The sequence below is a fragment of the Sphaerodactylus townsendi genome, linkage group LG16, assembly GCF_021028975.2.
Source record: "Sphaerodactylus townsendi isolate TG3544 linkage group LG16, MPM_Stown_v2.3, whole genome shotgun sequence".
Lineage (NCBI taxonomy): Eukaryota > Metazoa > Chordata > Lepidosauria > Squamata > Sphaerodactylidae > Sphaerodactylus > Sphaerodactylus townsendi.
Window position 1 is genome coordinate 5753064 of NC_059440.1, and position 26492 is coordinate 5779555.

A 26492-nucleotide genomic window follows, 5' to 3' on the forward strand; every position below is an offset into this window, starting at 1 on the left:
CTCATAACCACCACGCCACTGCTGCTCCTTAGTGTCCCATTTGGGAGGGGAAATCCTGTCCTGGGCCTTGGGGGAAGTACACCCTGGATAGTTCTTTCCTTAGCTAAGGCTTGCTATTTAATCTCCATGGCTGGCCTGCACAAGCGCAGTCCCAATGTGGGACTGCACAGAAGGACACAGAGGTGAACTGGAGTTTCCAAGTTGATTTCACAGGCAGGCCCGTGTCACATGCATTACAATAGCCTGGCATAGAAATCACAAGGCTTTACGTGGCCAGACTGACCAAGTCATCTTCCAGGCTGAATGAAAATGGAACAGTGGTTCTCAACCTGTGGGTCAGGACCCCTTTGGGGGTCGAACGACCCTTTCACAGGGGTCGCCTAAGATTCTCTGCATCCAGTGTTCTCCATCTGTAAAATGGATAAATGTTAGGGTTGGGGGTCACCACAACATGAGGAACTGTATTAAAGTGTTGTGGCGTTAGGAAGGTTGAGGACCACTGAAATGGAAGAAAGATTTTATGCAGCTGCGTCTCTAACAATAACGCTGGGTATAACCCCATGGTTCTTAATCGGGTCAGTGAGAGTCAGCTGAACCCCAACAAATGCAGGAAGAGAAGGGCCCTGATTCTGTGGGGGACCACCAGTTATGCAGATCATATTTCATTTTCCATCTGGTCCTTGGTTAGGCTTCCATGAAAAAGACTGCACTTACCATAGGAAACAAGACGGCTATAGCCTCTTACTATAAAATTGCCACTTAAAAAAAATCTGGGCAGCCGGGAGAAGCAACATGCTTTATGCACATATCAACAACAGTCCTTTAACTAACCCTGTAAAGTTTGATCAGAATTAGACCATACGGCAGGAGAGGGCATCTCTGAAGAGGGGGCAGGGCAGAACTTTATCCCAAGTTAAAAGCAGAGTGAGACATCTGAACCCCTGACTGCACAATCCACAGCGTAGTTCTGCTCTCAGCTTCTGCAAAGCCGGAAGAATTATGGATGTCTGACATTATTGTTTGGGGAGGGGGGAGGAGGACTCTGAAAGCAAAGGCCTTCTGTTCTGTGTTCTGTGACATAAGACTTAAAGGACAGCCAGCTGTGGGTCGTAAGCCACAAAGAACTAGAGCTGTTGTCTGAGAAATAATTTGTCTGAAAAAAAAAACGGAACAGCATGCACTTTCAATAATTTTGAAAATTATATAAAATACGTCTGAAGATCACATCTGCTTGTGCTGGTCGTATCACATGTCCCAAACATTAACTGAATGTAGAGCAAAAACACCAGATTTTCTCCCTAGATCTTGCCTGGAAGAGATGGGCATACATTTTTACATTTAATTCATAAGCTACATTTAATTCATGTGAAGTGGGCATTCCTCAGTGCCAGAGTTGGACCAGGGAAGCCTTTAAACCCCTGCTCAGTAATTAAACTGTAGGAGTAATTTAGGGTGGATTGCTCTTGCTCTCGTTCTAATCTACCTCACAGGGCTGTTGTGAGGATAAAACAAAATAAGTACTGGGCTCCTACCATGTTTCCCCGAAAATAAGACAGTGTCTTATATTAATTTTTGCTCCCAAAGATGTGCTATGTCTTATTTTCAGGGGATGTCTTATTTTTCTGTGTTCTGTTCGTCGGGCATGCTTCCAAACAAAAACTTTGCTAAGTCTTACTTTCGAGGGATGCCTTATATTTCGCACTTCAGCAAAACCCCTACTACGTCTTATTTTCTGGGGATGTCTTATATTCGGGGAAACAGGGTAGGAAGTAGGGCGGGACACAAAATCTGCAGGTAATAAAATGTACGAAGATTTCTGTTCGCTTTCCTCCCAAGCATACATACCTTTAAACTGACAGCAATTTCATTTTGACAAAACTAGAAATTTATACCTCCAAACCTGGGGAAAGGGAGGAGCAATGAAAGAGAGAGAGAGAGAGAGAGAGAGAGAGAGAGAGGGAGGGGGGGAGAGAGGGGAGGGAGAGAGGGGGGGGAGAGAGAGGCCACCATTACAAGCCTGTGCCTTCTCTGGCTTTCGAGGCACATCCACAACCACTGCACGCTCCAGTAAGACAGACAAAACGTCGGGTCTGATGTAAAGTGCTAAATTTGTCTCTTAGTGGTCTCTGTAGCAACCCAATATTCCAAAGAGACGATCATGTGATCAATGATCTCAGCTCCTGCTGTTTATCCTGCACTGTCCTACTTACACTCGCTTTCAATTCCAGCTGTCTACAGCAAAAGGAAAATCATCACCTGGTTTCCTGCTGGTACGTGCTGCTGTTCCAGCTGCCTCAGAATTTCTTTTATTGTCTTGACACTACTGGTTCTACAAAGGGTGGGGAGAAGAGGCCGTGTTTTTTTCTCTCCCTTGCTAAGGATGCTATTTAAATCAAGTAAAGCCAAACCAAACCCATAAGTTTGTCAAAAGGCAGTTTGAACAATCCTGGTTAAGGGATCAACAATCCTGAACGTATTTATTTGGCGTTAAGAACCGCAGGAGCCGATTACGCTTATCAACAAGTTAGTTGTTGATTTACAACTACAGATCACACACAGCCTTACTGAGACTCAACCCCAATCTACATCAATTTAAAGACAAGGGGTGGAGCCCTACATGTCTGGTCTGCTGACGTTGGACCTGTCCTCTGGCGGAACATGCCTCTTCTGCTCAAAGAAGGCTCTGAGATCGAGAGAACAAAACTATAAGATCTAACCCACAGAACCCTCATCCACTTCTGCGTAAATCCAAATACTTTCGCTTAAATTAGTGTTTCCCAACCTTTTCGAGGTCAGGGTACCCTTGACCTCACTCTTCATATCTCACGGTACCCCTGCCGCCACCCTCCACCTTCCCCTCCCATTGCCCCTGCTTGCCACACACCCCACCTTCCCCTCCCAGGGTGAAGGGTAGCACTGGGGGATGGTGGGGGGGGGTGGCTGCTGACCTTGTGTCCATGTCCTTGCTGGCACCAGTGGGAGACACCACAAAAATTGGGGGGGGGGGGCAGTAGTGTTGCCACGGTACCCCTGGGACATGCTCACAGCACCCCAGGGTACCAGGGACCCCTGGTTGAGAATGGCTGGCTTAAATGGTCAGTGATTTAGAAAAGGTTTTTTTTTTGTTTCCTAGGCATTTCAGGCAACTGTCTCCATCTTTACAACTTGTCAGAAATTCCCATTGTCCACTACGGTGCAAGAGTAACAAGCCGTGTAAAAGCAGCAGGCATGTATGTTTAAGGTAGGAAGCAATTTCATCTAATTAGGGTGACAATGTATTGAACACAGGGCTCAACAAATAAATAACCTTGACCACCAACCCATGTAAACTGTATTATATACAACTAGGGGTGGAAGAACCTCGTGGCTGATAAGCTTGGCCCCTAACAATTCAGTGCTGGAACTTAGATGCTGATTTCTTTGTCATCCTTCTTGGTGCTGGCTCCTTAAATATTAGTATTTTCCTAATGCTGTTACAATCTCTACAGCCCTAGCTCCTGTAGAGCACGGTAACTATTCAAGACTTGTAGTTTTGAAAATTATTTTTAGATCTATATCCCGCTTTACCTGCCGCAGCAGGTTCAGAGTAGCTACTGACATATTTGTACAAAGTACAATACGATTGTAGAAAAATAAAACGATAAAACACCCCACAATAAAATCCAACATGGTGCATAAACTGATTGGGGGGGGCAAGTGGGGAGAAGAAAAGGAAAAGGAACGGACAATAAGGGAGATAAGGAAGAAAGGGAGGGGGAAAGAAAATAGGGAGGAGGAAAAGGGGGAAGGGAAAAGAAGAGAAGACAAGGAAAAGGAGAGGAAATGAGGTCAGCAAGACAACTCAAATGGTCGCTGCCCCCGCTTTACCTGCCACAGGTAAACCTGCCGCTTTACCTGCCACAGGTAAAGACAACTATAGGCCTTGCAGAACACCACCATCTTGCAGGTCCTGCGGAACTGTCCCTGGTCTCATTAGACAGGGCATTTCTCCAGGCCAGGGCCCGAACCAAACAGACTCTGGTTCTGACTGAGGACAACCGGACACTTTTTGGGCCAGGGATCACAATTAAGTTGTTGGTGGAAGAAGGCAATATTCTCTGAAGAGATATACTGGGAGAGGCGGTCTCGCAGATAAAATGTAATGAGCAAATGAGACCAGTGTGAAAACAGAAACAGGTATGCCAAGCATAACATTTACCAGATAATATTTACCAGATTTACCACCTGTGTGCCAAATATTGACCAGACTGCAACAAACTCTGTTTAGAGTATACATTTGATCTGCCATAAAAAAAAACAAATGGTCCATGTTCTTTCCAATTTAGGCAAACCATTGCCTTTCTAGAATACACGAGTAGAACATGAAGGCCTAGAGAAGAATTTGGAGGATTGAAGGAGGAGGCAGTAGGTTTTTGTGTACTGGTGGCTTGAAATGGGAAAACTGGACATTTGGGGAAGACCTGATATGAGATAGTCTCTTTCAGATTGATTAACGAAATTGACCCAACCAACGTACATCACTGCTGCTCTTCTGAATCCAAGATTCAAACACAGGAATAAATTTGGGGGGAGGGGGGTGTTTTTTCACTCCAAAGATGAAGAGACTTGTGGAATCATAAAGGCTAACAAATTTACTGTGGCAGAAGCTTTCACGGGCCACAGTTCATTTGTGTCATGTACTATTTATTACTATGAACTGGTATAAGCAACACATGGTGTGTTTTTAACTTCAGATAAATTAAAAGCTTTGTGAAAATCAGTTTCACTGGGGAAATACTTGAAAAATTTTTTAAAAATACAGCATGTTACTCTGTTTAAATGTAAATTTCTGCACGTTATTCAATTTTTATTTATCTTTCTCACACTGTTAGCATACTCCTGCCTGCTCATCATATTTACATCTGCAAACTTCCTTTCTTCACTACGCCGACATCACACGGGGATTTTTTTCTGCTTAAAGCATTATTATTTTACTATTTAATCCAGTGTTTCCCAACCTTTTCGAGGTCAGGGTACCCTTGACCTCACTCTTCATATCTCACGGTACCCCTGCCGCCACCCTCCACCTTCCCCTCCCATTGCCCCTGCTTGCCACACACCCCACCTTCCCCTCCCAGGGTGAAGGGTAGCACTGGGGGGGGACTGCTGACCTTGTGGCAGGCCCTGCCCCATGGGCCAGATCCATGTTCTTGCTGCGCGCCGGTGGGAGACACCACAAAAATGAGGGGAGGCGGTAGTGTTGCCGCAGTACCCCTGGGACATGCTCACGGCACCCCAGGGTACCAAGGAACCCTGGTTGAGAATGGCTGACTTAACCCAAGGCACTAGAAAGCTAATAGCTCTTTCAACTCACCAACGCTATACTGTGATGTTTGTTAGAAGCAAAACAAAATTAGTCATTTTAATTTTGCTTTCATTTGCAGTCTGAGATAAGGCTTTTAGCTTCGCGTTTGATTTGACCTGCACAACCAGTCAGGTGAATCCATGACTTGTTTTTTTTTTCCTTTTTTTTAATTTGAATCATTTTGTGAATTCGTGGAGGCATGCCCCACCTCCAATGCACAAATCAATAAGATACATGCACTCCAACACAATTCCTAAGGATAATCATCGGAGAAACATTCAAGCACAACTTTGAAACTGCCACGCTTGCCAAGTTTCAGCGTTGTGAGTTCTGAAAAATTCTCTGCAGAAAAGGGCATAAAAATGAAGAAAGGTACAAAGGCAGTATAAGATGTAACAGCGTACATCTCTCTCCCTGGATAAATCCCCCAGGGAGGGCAAACCTACTGCAGCGGCCCTGCGCTGCTCCCCCAAGCTGTTTTGCCCCCTCCCCCTTTGGATGGGGCTGTAAATTCCACATGTATGCCAAATAGTACTCTTCCCTATAACCAGGCAAACTCCTCTTTGGCAAAGAAAAAAAAGATCAAAATATTGCAATCAGATACAAATATCTAACGTATTCTGTTGCCAAGTTTGCTTGGATCTCTAGCAAAATCAGGAAGGTTCGACAGAGCTCTACCGGTTGTAGCAGCTTCTTCTTCTTCTTCTTCTTCTTCTTCTTATTATTATTATTATTATTATTATTATTATTATTATTATTATTACTTCTTCTTCTCCTTCTTCTCCTCCTCCTCCTCCTCCTCCTCCTTCTTCTTATTATTATTATATGGATACTGTCTCTACTATTTTGTGCTCATATCCTGAATTTTCTTATGCTTTTTATCTGGATTTCATTATTTGTTTTAATCAACCCTTTTGTATCTTGCTGGTCAATGACTGCAAACAAATCATATGATGATGACGATACAAGGCCAAATAATACTATTTTATAATGAAGTAAAATGGTAAATAATACAATAATAACAAAGGAAAACAAGGAAAAAGCTAAATGTTTTAGGTATGATAGTTAAAGTGTTGCATACGTTTCCTAAAAGCCTGCAGTTCAATGGAATATGTGTTAAATGCTGGTGGTAAACTGGCAAAGCGAGATGAACAGGGCACACAGGCCTACATCTTTAAAGAAAGACAATAACCTTTCTGTAATGAGCTAACCATTCCCTGTCTCTACTGAGCTCATGTCTGGCAGCATCAAATCTGCATATGAATTCCAACTCAGCAGTGTAAATGCTGTAGAAGTCTCTAGAGCAGGGGTAGGGAACCTGCGGCTCTCCAGATGTTCAGGAACTACAATTCCCATCAGCCTCTGTCAGCATGGCCAATTGGCCATGCTGGTAGGAGCTGATGGGAATTGTAGTTCCTGAACATCTGGAGAGCCGCAGGTTCCCTACCCCTGCTCTAGAGCACAGGTGTCAAACTCACAGCCCTCCAGATGTTATGGACTACAGTTACCATCATCCCCTGCTAGCATGATGCTGGCAGGGGATGATGGGAACTGTAGTCCATAACATCTGGAGGGCCACGAGTTTGACACCTGTGCTCTAGAGTGAATATTAGTGAGGATACCATCAATCCTGTATTTGGCCAGATTACTAAACAAAATCAACGTAAGGCTTGATGATGGAGAAAGACTTTCCGATGTTGTGGAACATTTGGAATTTGTACAGCAAGCAGACTGGTCCAGCCACATGGTAACTAAGCCTTTACCTGAAGAGTCAGAGGCTATATGAAGGCTTTGCCGCCATGGTGGTCTTGGTAAACTAATGGAAGAGCGAATTGGGCAGCCAATCACCCAAAAATTACACCAGAAACTGTATATATAATAGCAAGGTCTGTATTATGCTTATCAATACATGCAAGTATCCATACAAGTATATCTTTAAACCAACACCATCAGACAGCATTGCAAAAATGTGCAGATCAATAAATAAAATAGTCTATTTCTATACTCCACAAGGTTGCTGGCTGCTCATTCATGATCCTAACAACTACAGGTGGTTGAAACCGAAGCAGATTATATCAATGTGGATTATGAATGAACCTCTTCTTCTATTCGGTGTGTGTGTGTGTGTCCCCCACCCCCCCGGGCCGTGATCGTGAGCAGTTTGCAGGTAGTTGAGACGGTTTCCGGCAGATTCATCGCCGGCTGTTCGTGGAAAGTGACATCATTGAGACTCATTCTTTTGGGATTATAAATTACAAAATATTTCCACGGATTATAACTATATGTCTAAATTTGGAAACCTGCTGCGGCACCATATGCGATGCATCATGGATGGAATATATATTAATTCATAATAACGTTTATTCACTCAATTAGCGACCATAAGAAAACCTATCGAACTATTCTAATTGCAAAATAACTGACACAACAACCTTGTGGGGTATAGAAATAGACTATTTTATTTATTGATCTGCACATTTATGCAACGCTGTATGATGGTGTTGGTTTAAAGATATAATTGTATGGATACTTGCGTGTATTGATAAGCATATTACAGACCTTGCTATTATATATACAGTTTCTGGTGTAATTTTTGGGTGATTGGCCGCCCAATTCGCTCTTCCATTGTATTAGTTGGACTGTATATTTGTCTTTCTTGGCAATTAACATGGTCTTGGTAAACTTCCAGATCTGCTCTTCTCCGTCTTCCAGGTCAGGTGGAAAGATAATAATGAATGTTTTGAAAAGTCACAAAGGCTGCATTCAGATGCCACTTGTAACTGATATTATGTGCAATCTCTGGGAAGCAAACATGGTATTTTGTTTTTATATATGACAGCAGCAGTCAGAAAACTATATAAGCAGAAATGGTCCAGCTATACATGCAACTGAAACACGGGTGAAAGTACTAAAATTAGCCAAGATGGCCGAGTTAATTTCACTATTTAAAGAAAACAACTTAATTAAGTTCATGGACAGTTGGAAACACTTGACAGAATATCTAGACAAAACAGAAAACAATAAATTGATAACTAGTGGTTCTGAAGGTTAAGGACTATTAAAATAAGATCCAACAGAGAAAAAGGAATTTTTATCAATAATTATGCTAAAGATTTAATTTTATTTTGATATTTAATGGCTACATTTAAAGGGTTAATATTAGGTGCAGAGGAAACTGGAAATCTCTATGAAATAAGTACTATAAGGTCAATTTTTGGTTTTATGTATGTTTTGCATTTTGATTTGAAAGTACAAATTGTTAATACAAAAAACCTGGTATTATATACACAAACCCAACATTCTGCAATGCTTGATACCTCCTTTCTGGCAAGATATGAGCCCATCTTCAAGATGAACAAGATTTCCAAGGCATAAACTTCCGAGAGTCAAAGCTCCCTTCATGAAGATATGCGGTGACTCAGGTTTCCTCTTGCACAGAGAATCCCAGTAAGAAACTAACTGCAATTACCTGTAACATATTAGGTCACTTACATAACCTTAGCCTAACCTACTTCACAGGGTTACTGTGAGGATAAAATGGAGGAGAGGAGAATGTCGTCAGCTGCTTTTGGTCCTCCGCTAGAGAGAAAGGTGGGGTATAAATGAAGTAAAAATAAATAAATCAAACTGCTGGGATGAAGTGAGATCTAGGCCCCTTCCGCACACGCAAAATAATGCGTTTTCAAACCACTTTCACAACTGTTTGCAAGTGGATTTTGCCATTCCGCACAACTTCAAAGAGTACTGAAAGCAGTTTGAAAGTGCATTATTCTGCATGTGCGGAATGAGCCCTAGTTTTTAACGCGGTATCATAAAACCCTGAACTCTCCAGCAGCATAACAAAGTGTTCCCAAAGACCGAACATACTTCAGTAAACCCTATAGTCTATGATTTTATGAGTCTCTTCTTTGTTTTTCTGTTACAATAGACTTCATACAGTTATCATAATGAGATTTTATTTCCAAGTCCAGGTGACAGAAGTCAATCAAGTTGGCTTCCTGATCGTTTAATGTCACATCTCGGAATTTATTTGCAATCATGAGGACTAGAAACAGGCACAAAAATATAAGCAGGAGCTTTGCGTTTTAGCACAAGGACTATATGTCACTCATCCTTACACTAGTTTTTTTTTCCAAATCACAGACTGCATGAGCATGTGTGATATTCCCCCTTTAGCGATTTCAAACATTATAAAATTATAAATAGTCCTTCGAAGTTCAATTTGCATCTACACTTCCATGCACAGTACTCATCTCCAGAGGCTGCAATCCATCTCCGTGTGATACACACTCAACACTTAAACAACAATGTGAGTTATGAAGAAGCCCCTACATTCTTATGAGTTTGAGAGAGTGCATAGTTTAATCACCAGAAAATAATGCTACCTTTCACAATAACTACTACAATTGAACGTAGAAGTATAAAGTTTCTGGAGACTTAAGAGTATAGCTTCCTTCTGGAAAAACCTCCACCGCCAGTCTCCAACTTTACATATATGTAAATATTTAGCAAATCTGAACTTGCTTCCTTGAACATCTGAAGCGCCAGAGTTGGACACTCCTGCCTTAATACCTCACGTGGATCTTAATATGCTGCGGCGCAACAGTATTCCGTCACTCATTTGAAGTAACCGTCGTCTACAGAATGGCCCACAAACAATTTAATAGTTTCAAGTTATTTCAATGCAATTAATCTAAGATGCAAATTGGAGATGGATGCCCTAAATGGCACTCAGCAGTTTAGCCAAGCAAGATTCAGATTCCCTCAGGGCGGGGTGGGTTTAATATCTAAACACATAGATGAGTCTTGATCTCTACCCCTCTGCAAAATATTCCTTTCATAAAACAAGTCTGCACATATTTAACATTTCTGCCTTTAAAAAAAAAGGCTGTTTTCCTGGGAGATAAAATCAGGCTTGCCTGTAAACAGTGCAAGTATTACTCTGCGAGAATTCTTGCAAAAGAGAAATGGCGGACATAAAATTACAAGAGAAGCACACTTAAGATCCCCAACGCTAGCTAACGAATTTCCTTCAAGAACATCCTAAGGCCACGTCAATTGGAAAAATCTGAATGACGTGGGCTGAATGCAGAGATATTTAAAAGGCAAATAATTCCTGCTTTTAAGTGGTTAAGTCAGTGTTTCCCCACCTTTTCCACATTGCAGTACCCTTGACCTCGCTCTTCATATCTCAGGGTACCCTTGAGGTTCATTTGATTTTCTTTTTCTTTTTTTGCATTTTGTAAGGGTTTTTTTCATTTCTGGCCTTTAGGTGGGGGGAGTGGCAAGCAGGGGTAGAGGAGGGAAAGCAGTGTTGACAGCTGCGTTGTTTGCCTAAATTTGGCATGGATTGGGGGGATTTAAAGGGAGTGCTCCCTTTAAATCTACCCCCCCAATCCACACCGAATTTAGGCAGATAAAACAATGCTGTTTTTCAATATTGTTTAAAGGGAGCCCATGAGGCTTCCAACCCCCCCCCCCTTCAAAATCAATTTGATTTGGGGGGGGGCAAGGCGGTAGCATTGTCATGGTACCCCTGGGACATGCTCAGGGGTACCCCAGGGTACCACGGAACCCTGGTTGGGAATCACTGGGTTAAGTGAATTATTCGTTGAAGGTTTGAGCCAACAAAAAGAAGAAAAAGTCTCCACAGCGATCACTCAGCTTTTCAACACAATTATTCGTTTCAGAGGTCAGGTCATCATATTCTATTGTTTTGTGTGGAGAGCACATAACTGCACAACTGTTATTTCCTTTATCCGGTGCTCATCTGAAATGGCAGAACAATTACCATGAGACCTTATGCAGCACAAGCATAAAGCTAATGTTGTCTTTCAAAGGCAGGGCTATTTTTACAGAGTGACAGTTAATGGTGTTAAACCACAAAAAACAAAAACAAGAGAAAAATCAAGCAGTCTGAAAACCACACACTCGGATTAAAAGAGGACACTGTTACTCATTCAGAAAAGAGTTTCTCGATCCTCTGAACTCCTGTCCCCATCGGGGGTGGGATAGAAGAGATGTTTGGAGATGTGCATACACACACAGTAAAAACCTAGTTGATTAAAAGGGCCATCACAAAGCAAAGTACTGGAGCAGCAGTGGCGTAGTGGCGTACTGGAGCAGCAGTGGCGTAGTGGCGTACTGGAGCAGCAGTGGCGTAGTGGCTAAGAGCAGGTGCACTCTTATCTGGAGGAACCGGGTTTGATTCCCAGCTCTGCCGCCTGAGCTGTGGAGGCTTATCTGGTGAATTCAGATTAGCCTGTGCACTCCCACACACGCCAGCTGGGTGATCTTGGGCTAGTCACAGCTTCTCGGAGCTCTCTCAGCCCCACCTGCCTCACAGGGTGTTTGTTGTGAGGGGGGAAGGGCAAAGAGATTGTAAGCCCCTTTGAGTCTCCTGCAGGAGAGAAAGGGGGGATATAAATCCAAACTCTTCTCTTCTTCTACTTACATTTTAACCATATATCTAGTTCCAAACGTTGAGTGCAGATCCAAACATCTGCACAAGGGGACACGTATAGGTAAGGGGGATGCATCTGCAAACCCGAACGACCACCAGGTTTTACAGAAATTATGAAGCCAAACAATGAATACATTGGAGGATTGAGAACTCCAAAGTGCATAGAAATAGCTTTTAAAATGCTGATTGAGATCTTAAGACTACATCATGAGATCTCTGCAATCATTATAGAGGCTGACAGGCCACTCCCAAACACTACCAAAGCTTCCATGCTGGAGAGTGCTGAAAACGCAAGTGAGGGGGGAGGAAGCAGCGAAAGGATCTTGATTCAAGAGATGAGGACATAAAATCACCAGCCTGACAGCCAAAGGGAGTAGCGAATCAGGATACACCCCTTACATTCTCAGCCTGCTGTCATGAAAAGCAGTCACGGTTCCTCAAATACTTTCAGAGTGGATCTGGATTTCACAATGCAGGAGCAGGAAGGTACAAAATCAGGGACAAATCAAATAAGGGGGTGCTACCTCCTGCCTACATTGCTACCTCCTGCCTACATTGACCGCACTTGGGAGTACTGTGTTCAGTTCTGGTCGCTACATCTCAAAAAGGATATCGAAGAGATAGAAATATTGCAGAGGAGGGCAACGAGGACGATTGTAGGATTAGAGCAACTTCCTTATGAGGAGAGGCTGCAGCGTTTGGGGCTCTTTAGTTTGGAGAGGAGACGGCTGAGGGGGGATATGATTGAAGTCTATAAAATTATGCATGGGGTAGAAAATGTTGACAGAGAGAAATTTTTCTCTCTTTCTCACAATACTAGAACCAGGGGGCATCCATTGAAAATGCTGGGGGGAAGAATTAGGACTAATAAAAGGAAACACTTGTTCACGCAACGTGTGATTGGTGTTTGGAATATGCTGCCACAGGAGGTGGTGATGGCCACTAACCTGCATAGCTTTAAAAAGGGTTTGGACAGATTTATGGAGGAGAAGTCGATCTATGGCTACCAATCTTGATCCTCCTTGATCTCAGATTGCAAATGCCTTAGCAGACCAGGTGCTCAGGAGCAGCAGCAGCAGCAGCAGGCCATTGCTTTCACATCCTGCATGTGAGCTCCCAAAGGCACCTGGTGGGCCACTGCGAGAAGCAGAGAGCTGGACTAGATGGACTCTGGTCTGATCCAGCAGGCTAGTTCTTATGTTCTTATTGGCAATGAAAACAAAAGGCCACTTTTTGTCTTCACTCAGATCTGGGCGCTCAGGCTCTGCACTTGCTGCTCTCCAATACAGTCCACATCTCATGACAAGAGCTGAACTGAGCGTCCCTCTGAGGCCAACAGAGATGGCATCTGCCCAGCAGTCTGAAGCCGCTCCTTTAAACAGCCTGTCCTGCTTGAGAATGCAAAGAGGGATGCTGGAGAGACTCAGATGCTGGTGGGATCTAGAGTCTCTTCCTCTTGGATACGTAGCAGACTTTTCCCCCTTCCTGATATCAATCTTTGGGCTGTATTCAGTCATTTATATCTAGCAAGTACCAGCCACCACTAAGGCGGTGCTAATTTTGTCCACTGCACATTATATCGCACCAATGCTGTGCAAATGCGGTTTCCCCCAGGGAGGAACTCCTGGAGAAATTCAAAAATTTGTAATGCTATGTTAAAGCGTACCCATAAGTTAGCTATTTGGTACATGGCACAGACCTGAAAGACAATCTGATCATCAACTTGCTATTTGCAGCAAAGGGATTTTGCTAGCTTTAACAGTACTCCTAGGTCACACAGTATTTTGAAAAACATGGGGAGATTATGCTATGAGTAGTCATATTTGCTAGCACACCTGTATTTCCTGGACACCTGAGTTCTTTAAACCAGCAGTATTTTAATCACATACAGAATGTGTTGGTTATAAAGTGAATTTCTCAAAATGGCTTCAGTAAGTATAAGACTTTTTTAAAAGGGGGAAATCAGAGGTTTATTAAATATTAATATCAGAATTCAAATCAGTCACAATAGAATCGATGATGTTCCATTGACAATTAAGCATGCGACACTGCCAAATCAAAACTCAGCTGAGGGAATGTGCTACGAGGACAGATCATTTGATTTCGTTATGATAGAACCAGCTGGCATTTGGGTGGTTGCGGCGCCAGCCAAGAATCAGCATGTATTACAAAGGACTTTCATCAAAACAAAACGATGGGACATCATTAATAGCATTTTGAGAAGAGATCAGAACTTGCACATCACCTATTGGGAAACAGAGGCAAGAGTTATCTCACACTACGTGCTGATCAAATTTGCCACAGCTTTCTGTAAATGTGTGGTACGAATGGCAAACATTGTTCCACAAGAGAGTGCCAACATGTCAAGTATCTACAACTGGTGAGGACTCCCCTGTTGTTGAGGAACATGTCTCTGTAATTCACACTTTACAGTGAGGGTCCTAAAGGAAATAAGTGAAGTGACTCTCAAAACAGTACTTCAGAATAATCCTGAAAGGTATGCAAAGTAACCCACAACTGTGGAAGTGTCCTCTATAAGAAAAGAACACACAGCAAAGAAGTACAAGGGTTCTTAAAGTCAGACAATGTTTACATAGTACGCCAAGGAAAGCAGGAACAAAACAACACTATCTGCTCTATGTATTGTCAAAAGCTTTCACGGGCAGAATCAACTGGTTGTTGTGGGTTTCCCAGGCTGTGTGGCCATGGTCTGGTAGTTTTTGCTCCTAACATTTCGCCCGCATCTATGGCTTAAACAATATAATTGATGGCTGAGGATGCCAGCCATAGAAGAGGTGTCTGAAGATGCCAGCCACAGAGGTGGGAAAATGTAAGGAGCAAAAACTACCAGATCATGGCCACACAGCCTGGAAAACGGACCAATGGATACTTACTGGGAAGGGTCCTTCTCCTGGGGCATAGTAGACCATCTTGGATGGATGATTCCGCCCCCCAGTCTCCGGGAGGCAGGAACTTGCAACTTGAACTTCCTGTCTGGTTGTTGCCCTCCATTTTGAGTCAGTATTTTTCCTGTCTCAGAAAGGAGAGCAAGGACCTTTGATAGCTCCTTGGTGAGTTTTCAAGTTTGTTAAAAAATACCCTGTCTGGTCCCTCGTTGTTGTCTTGTCCTCTGGTGTGTTGTTTGTTTCCCTCCTTTCCCAAACCCACAACAGCCACTACCCACTCTCCTGATAGAAGTCTTTACAACTCCAAAAATGTCCCTCATTTGCAGATCTTTGCCATGGGATGATTCCCTGCATATTTCTACTTGGAGGTGAAAGTAGTCTGTGCAAGACACTTAAAGCAAAAATCCTGGCTCTGATGTTATCAGAACAAACGCATACAAAGAAAGAAGCCATTCAAGCATAATCATAGCTGTAGAGGCAGACTCTCTTTTAGAGAGCTGCAAAGGTACATGCAAAAGTCAATTCTATCTATATATGAAATGTGCCCTCACATGAAGAATCAGTTCAGTATTTGAGGTATAAAGCAATAGCTATTATTGCATAGCTGCAAGTAAAATACACACAGATAGGTGAGAGGAAAAGGGAAAAAAACATACCTTTTATTTATAGGCTTTTCATCTTTCTCATAAGGCTTCACAAACCATTTCCCGATGCGCACAAAGTTCCGGTTCATTAGACATCTTTCCACCAGGTTGTGAATTGCTTTGAAAAGCAGAGTGCGACATTCATAGGAAAGCCCATTCTCCCACACGCCATCTTCTTCATCTGAAAGGTGGGGAATAAACCCAAGTTAACACCAATGAGATTACAAGCAATCCCCCAAATCATCCTGAAAATATAAAGCTGTGTTGTACCAAGTCAGACCAACTGCTTATCTGGTTTACTACGGTCCATCCCAACTAGCAGCTGCTGTCTTAAGCTTCAGACGGGATGTGTACCACCCTTTATTTGGATAGACATTCTCAAGGGTACAAAGTTTACAATGATAGTTCCTAAAAGCAAGGGCATCTGATATCCTTGGCATCATTCCTATGGTCTCCAGAGCCAGGGGGGGGGGGGGGGGGGTGGTGGTAGTGGTGGAATGCCATCTAAATAAAAAGGTATACATTTTAAGCATCCCTAACACTAAGTACCAAACTGATACACACAATCTGCAAACAGCTTTTATTAAAAAGAGCCCAATGCGGTTTGTCCTGCCAACACTACCTTGTCCAAATCCTTTAAAAATCCATTTTCCCTCCCCAAAGGAAGATGTAAACATGCAAAGCCAAAACTGAAGTTAAAAATAGATCCAAGCTCATTTCTTTATCATGAATGCAGATTCTGACAGTTTTCACATTTAAACCGGCAATTCCAGAACCCAAACTCGGCAAAACGCGTCCTGCCTCTGTGGCACTTGATATGTTCATGATCATACAAATGGTAATAGCTGGAAACAGACAAGTCAATTGCAAGTCTCCCCCTAACCATATGTCACGATAGTAGCCCATTCTCAGAAAACCGAAAATAATTTTAGCTGCGGTTTGGTTAAAATCTATTGCCCAGTGGCCCACTACAACAATCTCCAACAACCAACTTAGCAATCCTGCTTCCTCAACTTCTTTCAGCTAGTCCAGGGGTCTACCTGCGGCTCTCCAGATGTTCATGGATGGGGCTTTTCTTGCTTTTATATCAGCCAGCGGACCCTAACTGTGGCTCCTGGCTATTGCATCTCAGCCAGCCAATCAGGTGGTGCTCTGGTTAACACTTTGGTGCTCCTGCTTTGGCTAGCTCAGGGGTCTGCAACTTGCGGCTCTCCATATGTTCATGGACTACAAATCCCACTGGCCATGCTGGCAGGGGCTGGCAGGGGAATTGTCGTCCATGAACATTTGGAGAGCCGCAGGTTGCAGACCCCTGAGCTAGCCAGTGAAATATCTGTAAATCTAGCTTGTAAAACAAAGCTGCCGCGTGAGTCGAAAAAGCGCTTCTCCGCGCAGGTAGACTGAGCTGTGGTCATCCAGGCTTTTGAACCTTTAGGACATAGGTGTCAAACTCACAGCCCTCCAGATGTTATGGACTAAAGTTCCCATCATCCCCTGCCGGCATCATGCTGGCAGGGGATGATGGGAACTGTAGCCCATAACATCTGGAGGGCCGCGAGTTTGACACCTGTGCCTTAGGACAAACCTCTTCAGGATTTTCTGAGGGACGAATCGTAAAGGTCATAGAGACTTTTGCTTTATGCTGCCGCAGTTTGTTGTATATTTTGACTTTGTGTGGGTGATGGAGATGAAGTAAAAAATAGTTAACATTTTGGTAACCATCTTGTGTTCATCTCAGGCGATGCAAAAACACTTGATGCTTGTCTGTACTCTCTTGGTAGGGCTAGCTTTTTTCCTTCCTGGAAGCAAATGGATTTATAGATTAGCTGCCTTCCCGTGTCACAACCGTACCCTGCTAGGCAAGGCGATGGGGACAATATTCAGCTTCGCGGTGCTTCTGCTGTTTGTTACCTAAACACCTGTCGCTGACAGGCAGGAACAGAGGGAGAGGCCTATGCGTGAGGGGAAGCAGTACAACTCTCGTTCAGCAGCACGTATTCGGCTGGGCCTGTTGATGCCTTGTGCTTTTTCCTGCGCAGCCCCTTGTACAGGACAAGGAACTGTGTGCTCTTTTTGGCTAAGGATCTTACTCTTCAGCAGAGGCTTCCTATATGTTGGTAAATGGCAGAATTCTCAGCCACGCTTCCTGGTTTTTAAAGTCCCTGCCGAGTGGCTGCGTAGTCGCCTTGCCGGGGAGGGGGAGGCATGCCTGCCCTCCCCTCATGTCTATGAGAACTGGGAGGTGAGTTGGTGCAAAAAAGCCACACTTCCGTGCGAAGACGCATCAGCGACCCACTGTAGCTCCAGGGCTGCCCGCACAGAGACATGCAAACAGCCTGGGGATTCACCAGGCTCATGTATCCCAGCTGCCCCCTGCTTTGTTTTGGCTGTGTGGAAACAGCCAGAGTATGTGTTCCCAAGTCACTATTGTGTAATTATCTTTACCTGTAAGCACATCAACTACAACAGGGGTCTGCAACCTGCAGCTTCCAGATGTTCATGGACTCCAATTCCCACCAGCCCCTGCCACCATAGCATTGGCCATGGTGGCAGGGGCTGATAGGAATGGTAGTCCATGAACATCTGGAGACCCGCAGGTTGCAGACCCCTAAGAACATAAGAACAAGCCAGCTGGATCAGACCAGAGTCCATCTAATCCAGCTCTCTAGTGGCCCACCAGGTGCCCTGAACTACAAATTGTGTCAAAAAATTCCCTGAGTACTGTACCCATGGCATTGCTCCACAGATGGCTAAAATATGCAACCTAGACTCCAATACAGTGGTTCTCAACCTGTGGGTCGCAACCCCTTTCACAGGGGTCGCCTAAGACTCTCTGCATCAGTGTTCTCCATCTGTAAAATGGATAAATGTTAGGGTTGGGGGTCAGCACAACATGAGGAACAGTGTTAAGGGGTTGCGGCATTAGGAAGGCTGAGAACCACTGCTCTAATGGAAGCCTCCAAACTTGAGACCCAACATCAGGGAAAGACTGTGTCCTTAAAATGCTGAAGCTGTAGGTTGTCCAAAACAGCCCACCAAGTTGTCCTGGAGTGAGGGGGAGGGGATGAAATTAGCAGCCATGACAAGAGCGTACACTGACATCACACAAGCTATTCATTTATTTAGGTGCTGCCACACTGCTTCACTTCGTGGAGAGTCCCAGCCGGAAGAGTGCGGATGATCATACAAACATCAATCAAGAGGCCAGCAGGCTGAGCCAGCACACTGAATTAACTGCTCAGTCTCAGACACGCTGAGAATTCACCACAGATCCATACAGCTAACACTGCAGCTAAGTTGATGGGAAAGCGCTCCCTCAAACTTTGGAAGCTTTCGCCAAGCAACTATTATGGCCACTCTTTCCCCACCATGACCAAAAATAAGTATTCCGACCATATCAGCCTCAATTACAAGTGAGCGCCAGGAGACATAAAAGGTTCTGATATAAAATATAAAAGATACAAAAAGATATAAAAACCATTCTGAAGCAACTGTAACTCTGGGTCCACGTTCCAATGATTACAGGGCATGTACTATTCGGGGGAGGTCCCCCACAGAAGTTGTTGAAATTGAACCCTTTATTGTATTGATCAGTGATCAGGAAGAATTGAGCTTCCAGGCTGAGTTTCCAAGCAGTGCTCCAACATATACTGCATGATGAGATTACTAAAGGAACTTAGACAAACCAGCTGCCTGGTCACAGCAAGCAATCTTCCAAGGCGGGCCATCATGAAGATGAACTTGATTGTGACACACAGCATGATATGTAAATTAATTATGAAACATCAAAATGCAGTTTGTACAAACACTGATGGTCAGTTATAGCCATCTCTGCCTTCTCTCCTGCTCTGTCTCCTGCCTCCCATCTTGCAAAAAGCAACCTTGCATAATTCTTGGGATTCCTACAATGATGGACTCAGCAAGTCTTTTTAGTACTGTGTTTCCCCGAAAATAAGACAGGGTCTTACATTAATTTTTGCACCAAAAGATGCACTAGGGCAGAGGTCTGCAACCTGCAGCTCTCCAGATGTTCATGGACTACATGAACAGGCACCATCAGCCCCAATTGGCCATGGTGGCAGGGGCTGGTGGGATTTGTAGTCCATGAACATCTGGAGAGCCGCAGGTTGCAGACCCCTGCATTAGGGCTTATTTTCGGGGTAGGGCTTATTTTAGGGGAAATACGGTACCTTCACAATTCATTAAGGCGGGCTCTCGGCAGCCCCGTTGCGTCACGCATGATGCAAGATGCATCCTCATTGGCAGGGAGCACCCTGCTGGATCACACCATCCTGATCTGTAACTCCCGGCAGGGTTTATTTTTGGAGTAGGGCTTATATTTTAAGCCTCCTCCCAAAATCCTGAAAAATCACGATAGGGCTTATTTTGGGGGGTAGGTCTTATTTTCGGGGAAACACAGTAGCAGTTATTCGCTCTCAGTGCTTGATATTATTTTGACTGCTTGAGATGTGCTCATTTCTCAGGGCCCGGATATTTGCACCTCCTAATACAGTGGTGGCGAACCTATGGCACGGGTGCCAGAGGTGGCACTCAGAGCCCTCTCTGTAGGCACGCACACACAGAGTTTGTCATGTGAGGGGGCTTGGTTCTGAGTAAACCCTGCTAGGGTCGTGATTCACCCGTTCAAAGCATTGCACAGTGGCTTCAAAGCAAAGCCACCGACTACCACCAAGCTTACTCCCGAGTAACGTGTGCCTCAGAGCCAACCGTTTTTCCTAAACTAAAACCTCAGTATTCAGGTTAAATTGATGTGTTGGCACTTTGCGATAAATAAGTGGGTTTTGGGTTGCAGTTTGGGCACTTGGTCTCAAAAAGGTTTGCCGTCACTGTCCTAATAAATACGATCTCTAATTTCATTATCTGGATCTCACTGTTCTTTCCAAGCTTCATGCAGCACCCCACCATTTCAACACAAACCCCCTTAGTACAGGGGTCTGCAACCTGCGGCTCTCCAGATGTTAATGGACTACAATTCCCATCAGCCTCAGTACTTTGATGTGGGCCACTGGTTAGGTGTGAGGAATTCTTTAAACCAGGAGTGAAACCTAAGCCTGCAGCTCCTAGAAAAGACACACGGGGGAAGAAAAGCAGCTTCTTATAACCAGGGTATTTTAGAGTGATCTTAGTCATGAACTATTAACACATGTCTAATATGCACATGTTTCTTGACTACACATGGTAACTAAATACAGAACAAGAGTACTGAGTCACCAATTCATCAGTCTACTCTCAATACCTTTTTCCCTGAAGATATTCAGTGTTTATTCAAGAGAAAGACGTCATTCATGAGAAAGTAGTTCAGTCAGTCCCATAGAAACGTTTTAAAAAATCTGTTTGCCTTTGCTAGCCGTCCACAAGAACAGGCAATTCAGGAAAGCTCCTATACCTCTATAATTATCGAGAGAACATAAGCAAACTTGATGCTTTTGGGGAAGGATTACTCAGACCCTGATGAGCACATGGATCTCCGTAATAATGGGAGCTACACACACAAAGGGAGCACAGACCCCTGCCGTTAAAGGAATCAGAAGACAGACTCTCAAGACACAACATAATGATCAGACACAACTACCTATCTTGAAAAAATAAAAGGCTGAACTGTTTCACTTACAAGGCATAGAAAAGTCCTAATGAGACTAATGTGAAATTATTATTCTCAGAAGTGCATTACACAATGCTGTAATACAGTGTGGGGAGGAGGGGTTAGATGCCTGAGAAACATTTCTACATTAACACTGGAACAACTTTCTTTATGATCAGACACACATAAAGCTCAAATCCCCTGGAAAGAGATCAGAACTACCTTTCCCCCTCAAAAACAGCAGACAGGACTTTAGACATGCTCTCGGAGATATTATTTATTAGACTTATATCCTGCTTTTCCTGCTGAAGCAAGCTCAGAGTTGTCACCACACATTTGTATCAAATGCAGTCCAAAATAAAACCAATAAAACACCCCGCAATAAAACCCAAGATGGAGCATAGGTAACCTGTAGAGGAAAACGAGAGGGAAACAGAAAGGGAAAGGGAAAGGAAGGGAAGAGGAAGAGAAGGCTGAGGGAGGCCAGCAAGATTACCTGATTCATTAAGAACATAAGAACGAGCCTGCTGGATCAGACCAGAGTCCATCTAGTCCAGCACTCTGCTACTCGCAGTGGCCCACCAGATGCCTTTAGGAGCTCACATGCAGGAGGTGAAAGCAATGGCCTTCTGCTGCTGCTCCCAAGCACCTGGACTGTTAAGGCATTTGCAATCTCAGATCGAGGAGGATCAAGATCGGTAGCCATAGATCGACTTCTCCTCCATAAATCTGTCCAAGCCCTTTTTAAAGCTATCCAAGTTAGTGGCCATCATCACCTCCTGTGGCAGCATATTCCAAACACCAATCATGCGTTGCGTGAAAAAATGTTTCCTTTTAATAAGAACATTGCTGCCCTCAACTATATGCCTGTCAGTATAATACTTACTATAATACTTATATTGCTCTAGTTCCCAATTGCTTTACTTTCCAATCCAAGAGGATGAAATATTAGTCTGTTTCGAAAGACTGCAGCCTTTATTACCGGACAGCCCAGCTGAGGGGACAGGGTATAACACAATATTCACTGATAGGGTACGCTGAGGCTCTGAGGCAAAACAAAAAAATTTCACTAACGGCAACTCTGTTTGAAATTATAATTTATATTTCCAATAGCTGGCAGAACATTTTAGCCTGTAGTTAGAAGATGAACTTCTTTTTCTAATTAAGAAGAGTCAGCACTACCATTAATTGCAGGAAAACTGTAAGCTCAGCTTACTCGTTTTAACTAATGCTGAGCTGGAACTGATTGGGCGGGAGGGCTCACATTTTCATCCCTGCAAAGCTACATACTTTTGCCAAATGATTTGGAAAGGGTCACCACTGAAACAGAAATATTATCATAGACTGAGAACCAGAGATACTCATGGCCTGACATTAGAGAGGAAAGAGAACAGCTTGGGATACCTGGGGCCTTTTTGGCCACTGTGGCTATCTATGAAGGTCAGTGGGCTGACTTGCCACCCTCCTCTCCCCCCTAAACAACCACCTGGGGCTAGTCAGAGCTAACTTTGTGAACCCTCATCTTCTAGGTTGGTACCAAAGCTTTAACACAGACAGAGACCCTGTTTGTGCCACCCATAGCCTGCAGTCAACCCTCCTTTTTCCTGTCTTCCATAAGAGGATAAATTTTGGCAAAAACACTAGCAGCCAATAATTAGCCTTGCTCCCGCAGGTCATTAGCACATTTGGCTTCCCTCTGCTTAACAGTCCTACCTCCTTTGACTTTCAATCAATTGTCCTTAGGTCTGCTATATTCTTAGTGGTTCTCTATGGTCCCTCGCCATGATTGTGTCTTGATTTCATTCCATCCAGCTTTCCCTGAACTATGTTTCCTAAGAAATCCAGCCCCATATTGCACAAGGTCTCTTCACAGTAAGCACTCAGAAAAGCTCAGGGAGAAAAAGGCAAGCCCAAATGTAAAGTGCTTTAAAGAGGAAAGATCCACGCTGCAGGTATGGCTAGTGAAAAGTGTGATAGAGTGGTACAGAGGCACCCCTAGCAACAAACGAAGTAGGGCACCAATAAACAAGAAGGAGAAATATACAAGGAGAACATAGGACCGTGAGGAAAGGGGGAAAAAGAAAAAACCAAGGAACTAACTCAGAGTATTCGTCAGAAACTTGGCCACCATTTCCAATTTCACAGGATCTAAATCCCATAAATTTCAGGCAAACAAACAGGGTGTGGCTCAAGCGACTCTTGGAGAGTTTGGCAGTAAGTGCTAGCACGCTTCTGATGTGCAGATTTCAGAAACCTCTCTACAGGTAATGTGAGAGGGAACGTGTTGGTTCTTGCCCTGGTGATCACCCATCTCAGTTTAGGGTCAGAAAGTATGTTTAAATCAGGGGTAGGGAACCTTTAACACTCAAAGAGCCATTTGGACCCGTTTTCCATGGGAAAAGAAAACACTTGGAGCCGCAAATAATTTTTGACATTTAAAATAAAGATAACACTGTATATATTGGATTTTTTAACCTTTTACTCCGCTCATTCTGAGAAGCTCATGGATGCGTCCGCCCTGCTGCCTGCAGGGCGGGCAAGGATGGGGCCAGCAGCTCGGCTCGTGGAGCCGCAGTGCAAGGGCAGAAGAGCCGCATGCGGCTCTCGAGCCGCAGGTTCCCTACCCCTGGTTTAAATAATAAGTTATCCGACATTTCCCGGGTATAATGTCAAAATGAAGGGGTGAACACAAACTTCTTGCTTTACCAATGAATGATCGATATTTCTGATCAAATAATCGCTCCTTAATCTGGTGAAGGATCTCATTGGGGGAGAGCATATGAAGCTGGCCCAAAGGTTCTAGAGCCCAGTAAGGTCCTGCTCTCCCTGCCGAGGCAGGAAAAATACTGGGGATCAAGATGGATGCCCAAGGCTTCCACAGGAAGTTGCAAAATTCTAGTTCCTGCCTCCCTGAGAAAGGGTTGGGAAATCACCCATCCAAGATGCCCACAGTCGCCTCCAGGAGCAATCTGAAGTTCGGGAAGAGTGAGATGGATAAGGCTGTTTGGGTCACGGAAAAAGCATAGCCAGACCCAGAATTTAAGAGTGATCCACCATGCTCTTATTTCCAAGAGATGTTGTCCTGCTTCAAGGCAGAGGACAGCATAGGGGACACAGTGGGGGACCCCGAACAGTTTGTAAAGGAATCCAGATTGTATTCACTCCAATGAGATGTGCCAGGTATCAATCCAAAGGGGCACCCCATAAAGTTGTTGTTGTGACACCTTGGAATTCCTTTTATATTATTATTTGGAAACCTCAGTTCAATAACATTATGGTCAAATTCAGGGGTCTGCAACCTGCGGCTCTCCAGATGTTCATGGACTACAATTCTCATCAGCCCCTGCCAGCATGGACTACAATTCTCATCAGCCCCTGCCAGGGGGATTGTAGTCCATGAACATCTGGAGAGCCGCAGGTTGCAGACCCCTGGTCTAATTTATACCCACCTTTCTTATTCCTTTATCATCGGGTCTCTGCTACAGATATTTTGACAAACTAAAGGATGTCTCGCGAGACGGCATTAAAAACACCCAAGGCTTCTATTTCTCTAAGATTATGTTTTTGAAACTGATTTCCAGTCAAAGCCAGACAAGTAACTGTTCCAGGAAACAGCATTCCTTTCCCAGAAGACATATCCAGAGGAAAAGGGCAAGCTGAAAAACTCGGGTTTTGCTCTCTAAGAGTGAAGAAAGCTCTAGATGCAAGGATTATCACAGCAGGTTTTTGTGTTCACTTTTTAACATTTTTTTAAAAAAAAATGGCCAGCATTGTTGAATCTTACTAGATTTTAGCAACTAGATTGGAGTTCAGAAGCACCTTCTGGGTATAAGCTTTCAAGAGTCGAAGCTCTCTTGCTCAAGACATCTTCAACCATTCTAGCTGTTCCGCAGACGCACACCTACCCTCTAAAATTTACTGAATTTTAATTTATTTGGAGAATTATTTTTATTATTTTTATATTTCATTGTATTTTCATGTTTTAACATTGCTGTAAGTTACCCAATGAGCTCATATGAGTTAACAGCTGCGGGATATAAAATAATGAAATAAACAGCATTGACGTTGTCATTACAACGACGATATCGAAACTGTCTTAAAACAAGGCACTGTTCAAGAATTAGAAATGAACTCAAATCGCTGCCTGCAAATTTACAAAGGCAAGATTTTTAGGAAAAGGATAAAAGAGACAAAAAGGGCAAAAGAGTCACCTAAAATTTAACAGATCTCATTGCCAAGGGGAACGTAAAGACTGCAAAGCTTACACCTACAAACCAGATTTGGGTGATATCTTTCTTGGGACAAGAAGCAGTTGTATTGCTGGTGCCAAGATTGCTGCCTTGGAAGGCTGTTTCTTTTCACAAGGTGTTAGCAGCTAACCATGTGATAACTTGCCAGGCGATACTGCTATTCTGTCCTAGCTACAACTGAAAAGGCTCTAGCCCAGCGATTCCCAGCCAGGGTTTCGTGGTACCCTGGGGTGCCATGAGCATGTCCCAGGGTGCCGAAGCAATGCTACCGGCCCCCCTCACTTATGCGGTGTCTCCCGCTGGCATCAGCAAAGATATGGAGCTGGCCCAGGGGGCAGGCCCTGCCACAAGGTCAGCAGGCACTTCCCCCCCCACCCCGTGCTTCCCTTCACCCTGGGAGGGGAAGGTGGGCGGTGGCAAGTAGGGGAACTGGGAGGGGAAGGTGGGGGGAGGATGGCAGGGATACCATATGAAGAGTGAGGCCAAGGGTACCATGACGTTGAAAAGGTTGGAAAACCCTGCTCTAGCCATTTCCTTTGGCTTCAGAAGGGCTGTCTGAGACCCTCTCAACAGATGCTATCGACAGTCCTTTGCAAATAGATGGCTGACAGAGAATACAGTAGATCCCAGCACAACAGAGGATGCTGGTGAAGCAAAAACATTTAGTAAACTGCGAGTCTCACATGGCTCTCCTCACCCGGTGATGGAAATATCATATCAGCATATGTTCTTAATATGAAATACATAAGATCCGTTCTTTGGTGTTGACTATCACACTCTGGCATGACCAAGACACTGAATCCAATAGACATGGCTCTTCACACTCCAACTCGGCAGCACTAGCAGGCAAAGACGAGGGATAGGAGATCTACCTCCTTCCCCAGAAAACGAACCTCCCAAAGAGAACCACTGTGATGTTCTGGTTAACACTGGACAGGGACAGCAGAGTCCAAATCTTTGCTCAGCCACCAAATTCGCTGACTTCCAGCCAAATACTCTCACAGCTCAGCCTGTACTACAGGGCAGCTATGAGGATAATAGTTTGGGTGCTGTGTGGTTTCCGGGCTGTATGGCCGTGTTCTAGAACACGGCCATACAGCCCGGAAACCACACAGCACCCAAGTGATTCCGGTCGTGAAAGCCTTCGACAATACTAGGATAATAGTTATTTATGGTATTTGTAGTTTGCCTTTCTCCATGGGACTCAGGGCCATGAATGTTCCTTGGAGATAGGAAAGGACAAAAAAAAGGTTACTCTCTACCCCAATGGAACTCCTGAATGT

The 26492-nt window shown here is 44.1% G+C and overlaps 1 protein-coding gene across 1 annotated transcript in view; it reads right to left on the reverse strand.

Moving 5' to 3' along the window:
* MED13 (mediator complex subunit 13) overlaps nt 1–26492 on the reverse strand; it is a 138975-nt gene that overhangs the window by 92241 nt on the left and 20242 nt on the right. Inside the window, exon 3 of the mRNA XM_048518588.1 lies at nt 15370–15538. Coding sequence (XP_048374545.1) covers nt 15370–15538 — 169 coding nt within the window. The remainder of the gene's footprint in view (nt 1–15369; nt 15539–26492) is intronic.